This window comes from Bemisia tabaci, chromosome 2 (assembly GCF_918797505.1).
Source record: "Bemisia tabaci chromosome 2, PGI_BMITA_v3".
Classification (NCBI taxonomy): Eukaryota; Metazoa; Arthropoda; class Insecta; order Hemiptera; family Aleyrodidae; genus Bemisia; species Bemisia tabaci.
In genome coordinates, this window is record NC_092794.1 from 64,403,200 (window position 1) to 64,420,215 (window position 17,016).

The 17,016-nt window shown below is 37.7% G+C and overlaps 1 protein-coding gene across 1 annotated transcript in view; it reads right to left on the reverse strand.

Moving 5' to 3' along the window:
- Window positions 1-17,016, reverse strand: part of LOC109039548 (ABC transporter G family member 20) — a 49,939-nt gene that overhangs the window by 31,305 nt on the left and 1,618 nt on the right. The window contains exon 2 of the mRNA XM_072296053.1: window positions 15-143. Coding sequence (XP_072152154.1) covers window positions 15-130 — 116 coding nt within the window. The 5' untranslated portion in view covers window positions 131-143. The remainder of the gene's footprint in view (window positions 1-14; window positions 144-17,016) is intronic.

A 17,016-nucleotide genomic window follows, 5' to 3' on the forward strand; every position in this document is an offset into this window, starting at 1 on the left:
TGATTTGTACTTACATGGTTCCTTCTAGAACTGTGAGGTCGAGTCCTTTGAGAACATGAGAGGAGCCGTAGCTTTTGAAAGCCTTTTCAACGCGAACCGCCACGTCCCTCTCACCAGGAGAAGCTACCATCTTGATGTGCTCTCTGCAACAAGAATACAATTGGAAATCAGAATAGTGGGAAAATTAGTATTTATTTTACCCTTATTTTGCCATTTTTCTTACAGCATCTCGATGGTGTCAGTCGGCAATCACATAACTCGGTTTGCGACGTCGCAGACTTCCTGTCATACTTCATTTTTCAAACGGAAAAATACTCAATGGCAATTCTTTAAAACTGCCGTGATTTTTCTCCTCTGTGCGAAGAAAATTCTGCAAAAACTGCAAGGAATGATGTCGATTTGTTCTCCTATAAAAAATAACATGGAGGCGGAGATTTTCAGACACCGCAAACTAGATATGTGATTGCAGAGTGACGCCGTCGATCTCTAAGAGTAGCGACTGTCAAAAAGAAATTGTGAAAAACTGCAAATTTTACAGGGACAACTCTACAAAAAATTGTAATAATGTTTTTAAAAAAGACTTTTTCTACGTAAATTTTACCGGGCATAATTTTTTGTTGAAGAGTATGTCCAAAATGGGTTCCTAAAAACATTTTAGCAGTTTTTTTGAGAATTTTCAAAAAGCGTTCTTCAGCAGCCGTTGATATGGGAGCTTTTTTTTTAAAACATATCAGTATATAAGATATTACGTCAGATTTCCGATATTTTAAATCACCGAGTAATCACAGTGAACACGCTGCTACTCGCGGCATGTACCATCACATGAGGCGTGTATATACGTGCGGGTTCAGAGGCCGTAAAAACACACTATATAGAAAAAAAAAATATATTTGATAGCAGAGGGGAAGGGGTAGCTCGCGTGAATTTCAAGCGTGATAGTTCATTCAGAAACCGGTCCAGTTTGTGTCATTATACTTAACCTTGCATCGCAAACTCACAGTCAGTCAAGTGTAAGATACTCGCAGTTGCCAGGTGTAACATGAAGGATAAAATTTCACGCCAGTGATAGGTCCAGTGGTCTTGGGTTACCTGTGCGTCCTAAGCACGTATGTGTACGTACATAATTAATTATTCTCGCATAAAATTTAAAAAAAGAAAAGAAAAAAATGGGACTGAGTATTCATGACTGGACATAAGAACCTAATCTAAAATAGTGATACGAGTACTTATAAAAACATGTCACAGTAAGCACTGTGCCGTTAATTTTATTGGGCGATCCATACCATTAATTTAAGTATAATGTAGTCATCATCTGCGTATTCATTTTAGGGGGAAAAAATACGAATCAGACAAAGGAGAAAATCATTTGACACTCTAGATGAGTGATACAGAATGGTATAAATAGACTTATGACTTCATTTATATGTATGTAACTTTTTTTTATCAGTTTTCCCTTTTCTTTACTATCTTACTTTATACCCATCTAAAAAAACTGCTAGCACTATACATTCCTTCTACAGAGATACTATAACGATGAATGACAAAGACAAATTAGGTACTGCATCTAAAATGTTTGCTTCAATGAAGTATTCTTTAATCAAGTGCCACAGCGAAACACCGGCTCCGAACCTCGTGGTGTTATACTTTAGAAAATGTTTCTAATTCAAAATTACTTTAATTCTGAAGTACACCGGTAGAAGAGAACGCATATTAGACCCTGAGAAGAGCGTAGAACTCATTTTTTCAAACTCTAAACGTTGTGCATACAGCAAAATTTTCTAGACAAATATGTTTCGAAGAAATCGAGGATTTTACTTTCGTGCAAAGAAATCTAATAGCACGCCAAAAATTTTGTTACAAGTTCTATTTCAATCCTCTGGAAACAAATTTTTAGGGAATATAATAACGTCCCTGGTAAAAATTGGCGATAGGAGCTGCGTTTCAAAATACCATAGGAATTCTTATAGCCGGCTAAAGAAGGTGATAGAAAATCATATAGCTGGCTGCAGAAAGCGGAGAAAACCACACAGCCGGACCATACAAAGCGATAAAAAATTATACAGCCGGGCTATAGTTCCTATCAACGGGATATACAGTTTATAGCCATCGGCTATAAAAGGCTTTAAGAAATTGTGTAGCAATTCATGTGCTTTGGAAATCATTAAGTTTGATACGGAACCACCTTAATATTTACAAAACACACATTATAGTTTCCATTAAAACATATTTTTTTTCATCAATTAAAATGAGAATAATCCATACAGGATGTGCAAACATTTCAAAATTATGAGTTGAAAAACGCTGACTCCGCGAGATTAAATATTAGAGATTAGCACAAAGCGGAGCGGCGACGCACTGGCGCCTACAAACCTAACATGGATACTTCACGCATTGCGCAATGCGTGAAGTATCCCTGTTAGGTTTGTAGGCGCCAATGCGAGTTTCGCGCTGGCTGCCCGCCCGCCGCGTCGCAGCGTGTCACAGTGCTTGAAGCAACTATTTCACACCAGAGGTATTGCACAGAGTCATACAAAATTGAAGGCGCTCCAACATATTAGGAATGGCAGGCATCTTTCAAAAGTACGGAACTTTCCTCGCAAAATAAATCAAGATACTACGGCCCAGAAAGAGAGCGTTAGTCCGAAAACTCACTAAGTCCTAGCATCCGTAATTAGTAACGTTTAGCATACACTTTATTGCCTGGCTGTTGCTTAATCGTCATCGACTATAAAAGGCTATAAGTAATTATGTAGCCGGCTATAGAAGCTATTGGAAATCTTACAGCCGGCTGTAGGTCTATGGTATTTTCGAGCATAGATTCTAATGCCAATTTTTACCAGGGGTAACACTCTTATTGCTAATAAACCTTCTTTCAATGTTAAAAAAATGTATTTTTCTTGTGTTTGGCATTAAAAACAAAACAAAAAAATATGTTAAAATGTTCTTAAAAAATCCATTGATAAAAACACTTCTAAGGTGTAAGAGAGATATTCGATGATTATTTTTACATGCACTTCAAAAGTATTTTCGTAAAATGTTTAGAAATGTCTAACAACATGTACGATGAAGATAGCTTCCTTCCCAGCTTTCTGTGCTGTTTTAAAAAATGGTATTACATTTATGTTAGATACCACACTGAAGTGCCTGGGCTGAAGTGGCGAGCCAACAAAGAACGCCATCGGACCTAGACCTCCACACAAAGTTTCGGTCTCATCCACCGAAACGTCCGGTTGAGACGCTCGGAAACGAACGGTGTTCTTTCACGCTCATCTATTCAGCTCAAAAACCAAGACCAGTTTTTGTCAGTGCATAAAACATAGCTTATTCTTGTGAAAAAAAAATACATGCCTTTACTACAGCATTCGAGCATTCTCGGAGATGTGTTATATTTTTAGGACATTAATCAATTTTTCATTCATTTTTATACTCCGAATTTTACTGCTGTTTGAGAGGGAGGGAAGGGACACAATTTTAAAATGCCATAAAGTTTGCTCTCTTATTTATAAATGCAAATACGAATTTATTTGAATGTCCGGAGACGATTGAAACAAATAAGTTTTCTTCTTGCGCTTTTCCATTCTCTACTCCTCTTTATTCTTTTTCTTGATCTCCTTTTCGTCCTCTTTCTCGTCTTCTGTCTCTTGGCCGACATCTTTTTCTCATTCCTATCAATCATTAGAATGTGACGTATCAGAACATTAGATTGAGAGCTGTTTTACTGTGCCAGTTATCACCCAAAAGACCAACTGACAGCGCTGTGTTTTCCTATTCAATATGTATTACATATCTACCATAGAACATTATTTAATTGGTAAAAATTCTCCCTATTGCGGCGTCTTCAAACGAACGTATCTAGCCACAGTACCGTCTAAATTTTTTGCTAAATCCCCTTCTTGTCTTGACACAATTATGATCGCGTGCTTCCCTTTTTTTATTAATCACTTCCAGTTTGGCGTGTTGTTTCTTTTTGCACCGGAATCCTAGAATGTTAATGGGGTTTGTCATAAACCGTGCCACTGATGTTGAGGCGGATACCGGACTAATTCATTCATAACAAGCCAGACTGCCAATTAATAAAAAATGCATATTGTAATTAATCTCAGTAGTAAATTTTGACAAAAAACTTATCTGACAACGGTGAGGACGCCGCGAGGTTCGTGAATTTATTTGTTTTTTCTGGTTTTCCCTTCGTTTGAAATTTTGTAGACAATTTTACTAACGAGCTTCCGATTGTTTCACGCGAGACACGGTGGCCGATTCACTTCCGATTCACGAATACGAGTATTTACACATCTTTTGATCATTAACATCTGCTGAATCCGCTATCGCACGGTCAAAAGCTCTACTATTGGTGGAGGTAAGACGAAAATTGATCCCAAGACGCGATAAATAATTTACATGAATTGCGTGGTAAAGACATGATTTAATAGTTTTTCTTAGACTAGCAGAAAACAATACTGTGCCTTCTTCAGGTCATATTTTTGCCATGTCCATAAATTGCTGAACTGTTGATTGAGACAGGCGGCCTATTGAGCAGTATGGTATGGCGTCATCCATCTTGTAGTCGCGTACCATGTATCTTTGGTGAGCTTTAAGTGGAAGAAACCAAACATGCAATTTTGCGATGAATGATATCTTCACGAGATAACGATGATTAAAAACCCAGAAAAGTTAAGTTTAAGATTTTTGGCAAACTGACATCACCGGAATGGCATGGTTATAATGTGCGTCCAATTTCATTACACACGAATAAAGAATTTAAGCAGTCGTCGGACTGAGTTAGAGAAAAAGGGTCACATCAAGAAAATAAAATTGAAAAAATTGAAGTAGGAGTAGGAGAGGGGAGGAGGAGGAAAAGAAGAAGGAGAGAGAGGATGAGGAAGAGAAGTAGAAAGAATTCGAGATCTGGAAATACCATACTTATGGTTCCCAATCCGTTCGGGATTTTCCAGCATCCTGCTGCCGGTTTGAACTTTCAAAATGTAAACAGACGAGGGTAGCATTCCTCGATGCGTTTAGCCAAATGTTACGGTTTATATTTTTCAAAAATAAATAGTCAATATGTTCGGTTCTGAGAGGAGTTTTATTTATTATCAACCTTTTCCTAGCCGAAACATATTTTTAAACTTCTACAAGACTCAACATAAAATGTAAATGTCCGCACTTGATACGTGACGTTTAAGACAAGAGCAGCTGGAACTCAAAGAATAAACTGCCTCTCTCCCCCTCCCCCTAAAATCATCATGCCTCGACCATCTGAATAACAGATTGCACCAAAGTTGGTGGAGATGGTACCTCGTATAAATAATTACTTCTTCTGGATAAAAAATATTGATGGCAAAAGTGCAAAACTACCTATCTCTATTGCGGTGTTTCACACGAGTTTTCCAATCAATTAATCAAAAATCGAACCATCTATATGTTGACACTCGCGTCAACATCAATAATCGATGAGAGTAATCGAATCAATCGAGAATATGGTATTAGTCTGCGATTGAGGATTTCTTTGCAAATTTCCTCCATTCCCAAGTAGCAGTGATCGCAATAAATAGCAATTTTATCGGTTGATTATCGCGATTATATCGGTGGCAATTTATCGCAATATTATCGAATAAAAAATTGCAATTTATGGTGATTAAATCGCTATGCATCGCAATTTTTTGTTCAATAAAATCGCGATACATTTTCGTTGATAGAATCGAGATTTAATCGCCATATTTCGCGATTTGTGTTGCGATAATATCGCGATAAATTGCCGGGCCATAAAATTGCGATTTTATTGCAATAAGATCAAGGATAATCGCTCAGATGTTGATGATCTTAGCGATTTTATCGCCGACAAAATCGCGATTTTTCCGTTGAAAAATGCTACTTGGGATTTGGTGCTTTTTGAGGTAACTCAACGTTAGATTCGTAGAACATGCAAATTTACCTGGTTGTGACTATCAATGATCACGGTGCTAAAAGATTCGTCGGTTTCTCAATTAAATCGTAATAATCTAAATAAAACAAAATTCGATTAGTTGAAATCGTAATCGATAATCGTCCGTCCTTACTCCGTGCTTAATTATAGAGCTAAAGCACCTGACAAATCTCACGGACCCCAACTGAGAGCTTTAAGTTTGATGGTGTAAACAGCGATATTGTGGAGATGAGGAGCAAGGAACAGGTTTAATGACCGATGCTGGTCGCGCGCGGCTGCTCTCGGGTCGGCAGATGACTCGTCGAAATTATTATGAATTCCGATCATAAAAATATTCCGAACCATCCTCAAGGTCGCGGCACCTACGCTCAGAGCGGATGATCAGGAAGTAATAATAGAGGAAAATCGAGAAAAAAACTGAATATTCATTCCGTTTGGGGGAGGTTGACCGCGATCCTATCAGTTTTTTTTTAGTTATTAACAGAGGGAGGCGCCAGGGGAATTCCATTTCTGGCGGTATTCGAACTTAAAGACATCCTCGCGCATTGTAAACTATATCATAGAAGGTTACATTTCATAGATATATTAAGTAATTTAAGCATAGTTACGACGCTAATGAATCAATAGTAATGGAAGTTTTTACAGAATTGTCGGTGGAAGTAATTCACGCGCGGGGCGTGGAAAGGGTATTTTTCAAGTAACACAGGTTGCATCAAATTTCCATTACAGAGTAAAATTATTACTCAGGGGCCGTCCATAAATTACGTCACCCATTTTTTTTCAATTTTTCGGCCCCTCCCTCTCTCTCACCGTATCCAACCGTCATTTACTGATAGAACTCCCCCCCCTCCTAGACATTACGTAATCCTTAGCGTACCCTCCCCCCCCCCCATATTTGGAGGAAAACGCAGAAAATCGGTAAAAATCAGTAAATATAGTATGCAACTTTAAAAACATCAACGTACCTTCAAATTTCAAGCAAAGCATTTTCAACATTTTCGACTTCAGGAAAGCTTACGTCATCTTTGGCTTGACCCCCCCTCCCCCTCCTTCCCCGTCACCCACCGTCATCCATCGTTGGACTCCTCCGCTCTACTTGCATGGATGACGTAATTTATGGACGGCTCCTATTCTATCAGAGTGTTGTGCATGTTGTCTATTCGCTAATTTAAGGGGCTCTCCTCATTGAAATGTATTGCAATAAAATTGAAATAAGTTGTGATTTTTTTTATATTGCACGATGCATATCTCTCTCACACATGAGGCTCATTTTATTGATCGTTTAAAATCGGTATACTAATCAAGGACGTCCCTTTTTCTGTGAACGAAGAAAATTTCATGTTAGATCAATAAGAAGTCCTGTTAGATAAGCCGTAACAGGAATTTCGCGTTGCAACAACAGGAAATCTTCTTGTTTCAAACAGTATTTCCGACATTTCTAAAAAAAACAACCTGTCACTCTAAAGAGATGTCTGGTCGACTCTTGGCGGTCCTGTTCGCATTATTTGACTGGACCATTTTTCTAGGTAAGGACAGACACCACAGAACCCTTTTCTACACTGTATATCATCACCATGCTAGGTAGCTGTTTACAATATTCGTAGATTTTTCATTAAAAATTGTTGGACAGGCATTTGACCGAAAAGTAAGAGATAAATTTAAACCAAGGTAACTCAGTTTTCAAATAAGAAATCAGGTGGCATATACTACCTCCTAAAGCAGGTTTCGAGCGAAGCCGATGAGATACAAAAACTCCCTCCCTCGTCCCTCAGAAAAATTTCAAATTATGTATCAGGATTCAAAGTAAATAAATTGAACTATACAAGGTGGAAAGGAAGAGTCTTGGTAGAGATCGGCGCGCGAAGCACAACGGATTCCGAGAGAGAAATCATAAATCATTCAAAAATCATAAATGCTACGTTCGGGAGGAACCTAGCAGGAAAATACGGTATTAGAACTGAAAACGATCCGAAATTTTAAGTCCGCTTTGAAATGTCATAGATTCAACTCGGATAAACAAACCGCGTTTCAATTTAAATAGGAGTCGGGCTGTATTATTATTCATGCGCAAAATGTTGATAGAGAATATTTTCAACCGCTCCGAGTTTTCTTCAGACCAAAAAGAGCAAAAGGTATGCTTGTTGAAATGCCATGCTGCGGACGAGTCCTTCCAAATTTCGCAAATCTATCACGTTATTGACATCAAGTGCAAACTAAACCGTAAAGCCCTCCCTCCCCGGTCCAATTTTTGAGTAACTAAAACGAACTTACTCGACAATACTGTCATGCTGAGGAAAATAGTCGTGTGAACTTTTCGATGCTGTCAAATTTTCTCCCATAAAATATATATTCAGAGAAAGATAGTAGGATCTTTCTTTGAAATTTTCCGATGCACTAGATGAAAAATCGAAGAAAAATCTGTAAAAATGTTCAAGCACAAAGATTGCCAATTTTCCAGAGAATTTCTATTTTAGGAGAGAAAATTTGGCAAAGTCTGGTGATTTTCCTTAGCGCGGCAGAATATAAATGCTTAATTTCCCAGACATTCTAAAAAATCCCTAGGCTTCAGGGAACTGCCTTGACGTTGTGCACGCATTAAACTGTTATGACGGTTGAAGGCTGACAAAGGTCTCGACGCTGCAAAAGCCTTTACACCAATACGGATAATCCAGTTGGTTTATGCTTATTTCTACCTGTGATTAAATGCCACTTGTCTCAAGTCTTAAGGAAATCGTCTCTCGTCTCCTTCGTTAAAAAGAAAATGACTTTTTTGTAGTTAGCAAAGAAGAACAATTTTATATGAAATACCACAAAAATAATGATTTCCGAGGAATTTTCGTTTTTTTATCTATTAGAAATGAACAAAAAATTTGCGGTTCATTTAAGTTGAAAGTTCTTCGCAGAAAAATCCGTGATATAGAATATTAAAATCACCGCAACTCTGCGAGCAGCTTTCAAAAAACCAGTCCCTACTTTGCTATAAAGGCAAGTTCTTTTATGCTAAGTGTCAACCAACCTTTCTAATAAAAACAAGATGATTCACATATTTTTACGACATCATTTTTCTGCCCAACCGCTCAATTTGTTTTGTGAAAAATGCCTCTCTCAACAAAGCAAAAAGCAAGTGGAACGATACAACATCTCCCGCCAATATGAGCCAACTTTGTTTGCATGAACTCATTTTTGCTGAAAGGATCTAAGCTCAAATAGATTGCGCCAAAAGAAGCTACATGCATCGGATTTGCATGCCTCATAGTTCCATCTTATGTTATTGATTCATACATAACTCTTTTCAGCATAAATACGCCCAAGTAGACGAGGAAAAATCAGCAAATCGGCCATCGACTGGAATTCAATGATTGCGACCAGTTTCCACCTGGAGCTGGACCATGATCCGGGTGCGTTTACCTCCTGCTCATGAACTGGACTGCACCGCGCATTGTTGCCAAATCAAAGTGTTTAATGGACAATTCTGCCGTGCTAAGGAAAAACGCCGCATCAACTTCAAGGCGTTGCCTAATTTCCTTTGATAAAATGCGAATTCCCGGTAAACTGATGAATATTTCCCTCCCAGTTTTTCAGGTAATTTTGCTCGCAACACCTGAAGCACCTAAAACACCTGTTTCACCTATACAATGAAAAAAAATTCTCGGCGTTTTTACCAAGGTCCGTTAGTACCTTTACCATCTCATTTTTTTTTACCAATTATTGGTACTTTTACCAAGACAGACTGGTAAGCTTACCTAAAAACTGGTATTTTTACTGGTTTTTTTTTCAGATAAGAATACCACTTTTAGTGGTACTTAATTCCCGGTAACTTTGCCATTTTATCTCGGTAATTCTACCACAGTCGATAAAAAATATTGGCGTTTTTACCAAGGTCCAGTAAAATTACCGAGAAAGTCCAATAATTTTACCGTGATTTCTCGGTAAAATTACCAATTCCATAAATGGTAATTTTACCAAGATAAAACTGGGATCAAATAGAACCCTGAAATCTTGGTAATTTTACCCTTTTCTTATTAAATACACTGAGATTTTTTTTTCAGTGAAAGATTCTGAAAATTTAAAGGGAAAAAATTCATAATTTTCCTCGAAAATAAACATTTTATCGAAGGAAATTTGGCAGCTCTTGAATGTTCATACGGCGTTTTTCCTTAGCACGGCAGAATTTGACTCGACGTGAAATCAACGTATTTCGTCGCACGTCACGGCATACTAGCATTCTCGAACGGCTGTGTTAAGGTTCCTGATCACAAAGTTATCCGTATGAGAGCGGTCCGAATATGTGCCAACTTTTAGTGATAAATTCCTCTTCCTCTGAAGTACATTCGATAAATGTCGTCTGTCGACTCTGTTGCAACCCTGGATAATTCCCACAAACAGGTCGGAAATGACGCATTGACGCTCGAAATATTATTTTGCGTTAATGGAATCTATGCCGAAAGGGTCGGATAGTTTATGACATTGATGTGGGTGAACGAGAATTTCTTGTTTTCGCGTGATTTCCATAAGTAGGGTTTACTTCGCTCATAGAAGAGTCATGCGGCGAATCATTTTTGGTTTCTGATATAAGTATGCGTCAAACTTTTATCGACCATAGCGATGTATGTACTAGCATCACTCGTTCATCGACAAAAACTTCATGCATAAGCGTGGAGGAGCTTTATTCGTGAATTTATAGATTACACCCCTAAACTGTCATAAAAGTAATTTATGGCTAGTGCCCATAAGTTTTTCAGTCATTACAATTAGTGCTCCTTTGTGACGGATCATTAAATTGATCTCATGAAGCATATGCGCGTCACTGGAGAGATTTTCTAGGGATGGTCTGGCCTCCATTTTGCCAATAGGGGCCTTGGTATCCCTAAAATATGCAGGGGTTTTAGAAGGTTATCCCCGGAAATTTTTTTGAGAATTGACAGTCATGGATGCATTTGCTATGGATGCATTTAACATAGATGCATCTTGAGTCTACTCTTGCGCAAAATTTGGCTGCATGCAAACTTAGGGTTCAATCCTCGTAAAAAAAAATCGTAAAACTTCTTCTTTTTCTTATCACACTGTTCGACGAATTACGGAAATGTACCGGTTCCATGGTTGTACCTATTTTATTTTCTAAATTTTCTTGGGGGAGAGGGCCGGCTGCTATCATTTCGAATGCAGGGAGAGGAGACAGGCCCACCCTGGGTCTCCAAGAGCTACACAACATAATATTTTAGCAATTTTAAACACTTGACAGTGTTTTTTCATGAGACACCAAAATCACAGTTTTTCTCCCAAGTCTTTCTTCCTCTTTTTTTCGAGGAATAATCTATTAAAATTGAATTAAATGGACATCATGAGTAACGATAACAGTTATGACAGTATAACAGTGATTAAAGCGGCTTGTGCGAAACCGTCCGTTGTCCAATACAGGGTTTCATAGTGGCAGTGGTTTCTTTTGCCCCATGACACTGATGAATAATATCGATCACTTTAGTAAACGTTTAATTATACTTATGGGATTTTGTATAAAATTATTTTACATCCCTAACGTTTTAAATCATATTGTGTCTATAAGTTACAACGTAAATGTCCACTCTAATTCTGAAGCACTGTAATGGACATCAGACGTTTTCGCACGAACCGATTTAAGTAGAGTCTAATGTGAAATTTGATGATGAGTGTTGCTTATATTTAACTCGAGGCGCCGATATTTGGAAGTCGCCTGGTGATATTGTCAAGTCGTTTCATCAATAAGTTGGAGAATTAATGATGCAGTGATCAAAATCTTGCTAGAAATACCCACGGACAAATAAAACTGTGGAAATTATCGATTCCATTGCGCATGGGAGTGGAAAACATAAATCAAACACTGGAAAAAAAAACACATTATACAAACACACAAATATGAGGATTTTGGTTGAAATTATTTAGCATCACTGGAAAAAAAGCCGCTTAGTTCTTGAGTCCAGACTCTTGAAAACATTGACAAGAAAAAGTAATCTTGATTCAATCAGATTTTTGCTTAAATCAAAAGGGAATCCGCTCAAATTAAGAGGATTGGTGCTTGATTTAAGCAAAAATCCGATTGAATCAAGAGTATTTTTTCTTGTCGATGTTTTTAAGAGTCTGGACTCTAGATCCAATGTGTTTTTTCCAGTGTTTGGTCACTTATTCTCTATGGCAAAAGAAAGTTTTCCTACGAAATCTCCAAATCCGATTTTTCGACCCAACTTGACAAAAATTGCTCCAATGAAAATTTAGCCTTCGCAGACTGCAAGGTCTCCTGCCCCCTTCGACGATCACGTGTAAATTTTATGTTCTGAGAACTAGCGCAATTTTTGCCTACAATGGAGTATCTATGATTGTTAAATTTAACTAGTAGTAAATTCGCAACTGGCTATGGAGAAGAAGAAGAAAATGATACGTTACAAGTCATATCATAATAGCCAAATTTTAAGCGTGACCACACGATCAATGTCAACAACGAAATTAGCACACGCCTCGACAAGGAACTACTAGACCAAGGTCATTAAAATTTAAAGTCTCGGAGAGAGACTTTTTTATTATTTATTTTTACAATCGGTCATCGCCACGATGCAACAAGCCAACCTATGCCTCTTTCATTCGAAATATTTTATACATACTATTTTAGAGCATAATTAAAGGGTATGAGTAAATTTAGTCCATCGAGTGTGAACTGGTGAGCTCACACAAAATTCACGTCGGGTTCAAGGCCCACGCCCTCAGAAGATCAAACACAGGCGTACACTAGAAAGAAAAAAATAATCGAAGTTTATCGCCCGCGATCATAATTGAAATGTTTTTGATCGAGGGACACACAACCAAAGATGGAGGGCATTTTTATCGTGAAGTGATCTGGAAATTATTCATTAAATATTGCGCGGTGCATACATTTTCGGAGCAGCCGTGTCTTGTCTCGCTTTATTTGTGCCAGAAATTATGTCGATGCGTCGTTTTAATCATTTAAAATTTTCCACTAACAATAAGTTCAGTCCTAGAAAATTGATGGTGAAGTAGGGAAACAGTCATTAGTGTTAGTATTTGCAAACGAGCCCCGGTGAAGAATGTCAGTTTGAATTTTTATTGATTTTTCTTCATCCTATACTGAATATTTTGTAAAGATTTGAAAAATTACGTTTACTCTTTTTTCGCAAAAAATCATTGTTTGCATAAGAATTGTTTTTATAATTGTAAGAGATTACATTTAGAGTTAAGATGTTTGCATGTAAAAATGGACTAGGTGTCATTAATATTCCTTTTAAAAATTTCTCCGCTTATAAAATATCCATCTCCATAAGTTTGCGTTTCTACCCTTGCGTTAAAGTCTCTCGGTTATGGCATTTATTACTGCTTCTTAGGAGTTGCACCTGTTACATATTTGAGTCTAACAGCAGCTGGACTGACAAATACCTTCAATTTTTTGTGCTCTATTACAGGTTTTACTTCATTTTCTTCAAGAATGTGTGTAAATGTGTTTTTGAGCACGTGCTAGATGTTTAGATTACAGAGACCCAAGGAAAATGGCAGTGAACCGGGATAGATCATAAAACTGCGATGAAAATCACGTGATTGGACCTGATCTCTGGATGGTTGAAAAATATGTTGTTTCTTTGCCCATCAGAAGCTACTAGAATTGTATCACCGGCCTCCTAGAAAAGACGCAAACGTACCTCTTCGCTACCCCCCCCCCCCCAAAAAAAATAAATTTGAAATACGTTGAGCTGAAAGAGCGTTAAACTCTACAATTTCTTTTCGAATTTACCTCGATATTTCGACGGCACGTCAGAACGAGGAAAGATCAACCAGGTCAAGACTGGCACGTTAAGGTGCGTCCTAAATTTAGAAATGATTGGGGAATATAAAATTAATACCGATGGGGCCAACTGGAGGTCCCGCACGGATTGAAAACGAAAGAGAAAAAACAAAATTCTGGCACAGTAGGCGAAGAAAAATTAAAGGTCCTTTGCCCTGTTTACTTTTAACCAGAAAAAAATTTCACTTGGTATGCTGACGGATTTGTCCGTCGCTTCTCACACCCCTTCCTTCCTTTCCCTCATAACTGAGCAAGTCACGCGAGATAAATAATGAAACAGTAAGTTTCGGAGGAATGAAGTAAAACGCCCGATCTTTCAAACCTTTTCATCCCTGATCTCATCCATCAATTTTTTTTGAAGTTTTGAGGGAAATTTTCTCCGGCACTAAGTATCATTTAAAATCATCAGGCAGACGATACATACCAACAATTGGACGTATTTATGCTAAATGGTCCCATGTGCAAATGAATTACATTAAAAGAAACTATTTACGAAGGATTTGCGTCGATGGCGTGGCGTGCTTTGCGATATATTGATTGATTTGCCGTTTAAACTTAAGAGAAAAGATCGATAAACAGGGTGTTCGCAACGAACACTTTTATAATCGATTCTTTTCCATAGCTTTAAATAAGGAAATATTGATAATCGATCGTTCGCGCCATGCCACTGGCGCAGGGTGGCAAAATTTCATGAAAAATAAAATCTTGAAGTTTCACGTGAAATACTTCATGAAATTTCAGAAATTTATGAAAGATATTGAAAGATACCGGTTCCTTTCCATGTTCGCAAAATGTAAAAATTGTGACGCTCTTCTATTTTTATGTATTTGAGTGCGGGTTGCATACTCTAGCCCCTGAAAAATATGGTATATTTCACAGCATCTTGAAATTTCATGAAATATTTCACTGAAATGTCCAATCTTCCACTTCTTTCTTACATTTCATGCCACCCTGCACTGGCGTACCTCGCAGTTAATATCAATCAAATTCATCTGCACATAGTTCCCTTCACCATAAACACGTCTGTCTAGCCTTCTTAAGAAGAGCATATACACTCAGCGGATGCATCATTGAGGAAATTGAACGTAGTGCCTTTTCTTTTCACATGCAGATAGGTGCTTTTTGGTAAACGAGGCTTGAGCGGGATGCGGGAACCGCATTAGACGAACGGGATGGCATATCTATGGGCGGATTAAACTCATCTAAGTGGCTTTGGAATTTAATGGGGCCTTGGGTTTTTTTCGTTCAGATGCCACCCGTTTCCGGCTTCCCGCCACGCTCGTCGCGCAGTTCCCATTTCGAAACCGCGTCACAGCTCCTTTCAGAAACAGCGTATGTGTCTTTCGGTTTCCTACGCAAGTAGGTGCTTTTAGGGACTTGCATGAATAAAGGTTCCTTATTGCAAACTGTAGTCTATATGCAACATGTGCTAGCAGTCCTATCCCACCTTTTACTGACACTGTGCCATTTGGAATTCGGTGGAACTGCAAAAATGCATATATCTCAGTTTGCAGCGTTGCGGACTGCCTCTTATACTTTATTTGATAAGATGAAAAGTTGAACCAAACAACTTATCGCGCTTTGCACAGGGTGACTCGTAAAAATCGTTACTTAAGCGTGCATTATTAATGTTATTGCACTCTACATGATGTATAATTGGACTTATTTATGCTAAAAAGAACTACGCAAACCCTATGCACATAGTTCTTTTTATCATAAACACGTCCAATTGTTCACTATCTGCAGCGATTAATCACTTTCAATCCATACTCTCCCATTTTCGTAGGATTGGGATAGTGCAATTTAGATTTAGAATGTCCACAAATAGAGGATTTGGTCAAAATACAGGGCCTTGTTAATAAAATAATACACTTTTTTTTCGATGCCTCGCAAAAAATAGTTTAAGAATATTTGAATTAGAGATTATTTTTCGGGCACAAGTTACAAGTGTTGAAGCATTTGCCTAATATTACACGAAAAATTTATTTCTTTAACATCGATTCTATACGAAAGATATCAAAAAATATACCACAAAATGGCAACAGCGCACATAAAGGGAAAAATTGTAGGACGCAAAATGCGGTAAATGATTGAACGATATGAATTATGAATGAAATGTTTGAATTAACTGCCTGAATTAAATGCATCTGAATCTCATCCACGGCTTGATTTTTATTGGTTTACACACCTGTCATTCTGAACATATTTCACCGACAAACAGCCAAGATTGTTAGAGTACATCAACTCTTCAACCTTACGCCCTTCGAACTCACCAACGGTCCCCTTTGAATAATTGCTTAAGATGACTAGGCGAAAATTCAATTCTATACCTAATGGAAAATAATTGTATCCTTTGTTTTCTCTTTCATTTTATTCATTCCGACACAACTGTAAAAAATTGTATCAAGAAGAAGAATATCTCCTCGTGTTAGCATCCTTGAATGAGTTAAACAACGTATACCTACAGAACTCTTCATTTTCGTACACAATTCATGATCAAAAAATCGGGAACATGAATAGTAAAAGAATACTTTTTAATGTCGAGAATAGACAAATCTCATATTTTGTTTCAAATTTAAGTGATTTTTTCAGGTGGTTTGAAGGATACCCGTGCTTAAAAAAATTTAAAGGAGGAAAAACGATTGCTTCACCGTTATGAGAGACATTATCAATGTTTTAAGGACATTTTTCAACGTTTCGACGCATAAAAAAATCTTCAAATTTTGCCGGGCTAATTTTTTTAGAGACAATGCATCAAATGTGAGCGTTCTCTGAAATTTCCCTCCTGTTTTCCGAGCGATGTAAAAATTACAAAATATTTTCATGAATTCCACGCAATGCCCTCATTGTAAGACCTTTTTCTCGTTCCAATGCAGAGATTTTGAAACGTTGTTGTGCTGCGTGGATACACTTGTTCAGTGTTCAATTACTCACTGTTAGCTTAATTTCACACCGGGGGATTCAACAAGCAGACCAACAAAGACCCAGAGCTTTTTAACAAAAAATAACCCTTAAGTCCCTACATGTTCCTGTGCGCTATATATACCGAACATTTTTTTTTAAAAAATGATACCTCCTCTTACAGATTTACGGAAGCAAAGTCACCTCGTAAAATTAAGCAGGAAACTCAACGTAAGTCAATGGAAAGGCGAGGGTAAACAAAACTGAACAAAAAAATATGCCTAGGGCTGTCTAGGTGGTTATGACCAGAGGCGGATCCAACAATTTGGCAACACCGGATTCCCGCCATTTAAACCTATGTTAAATAATC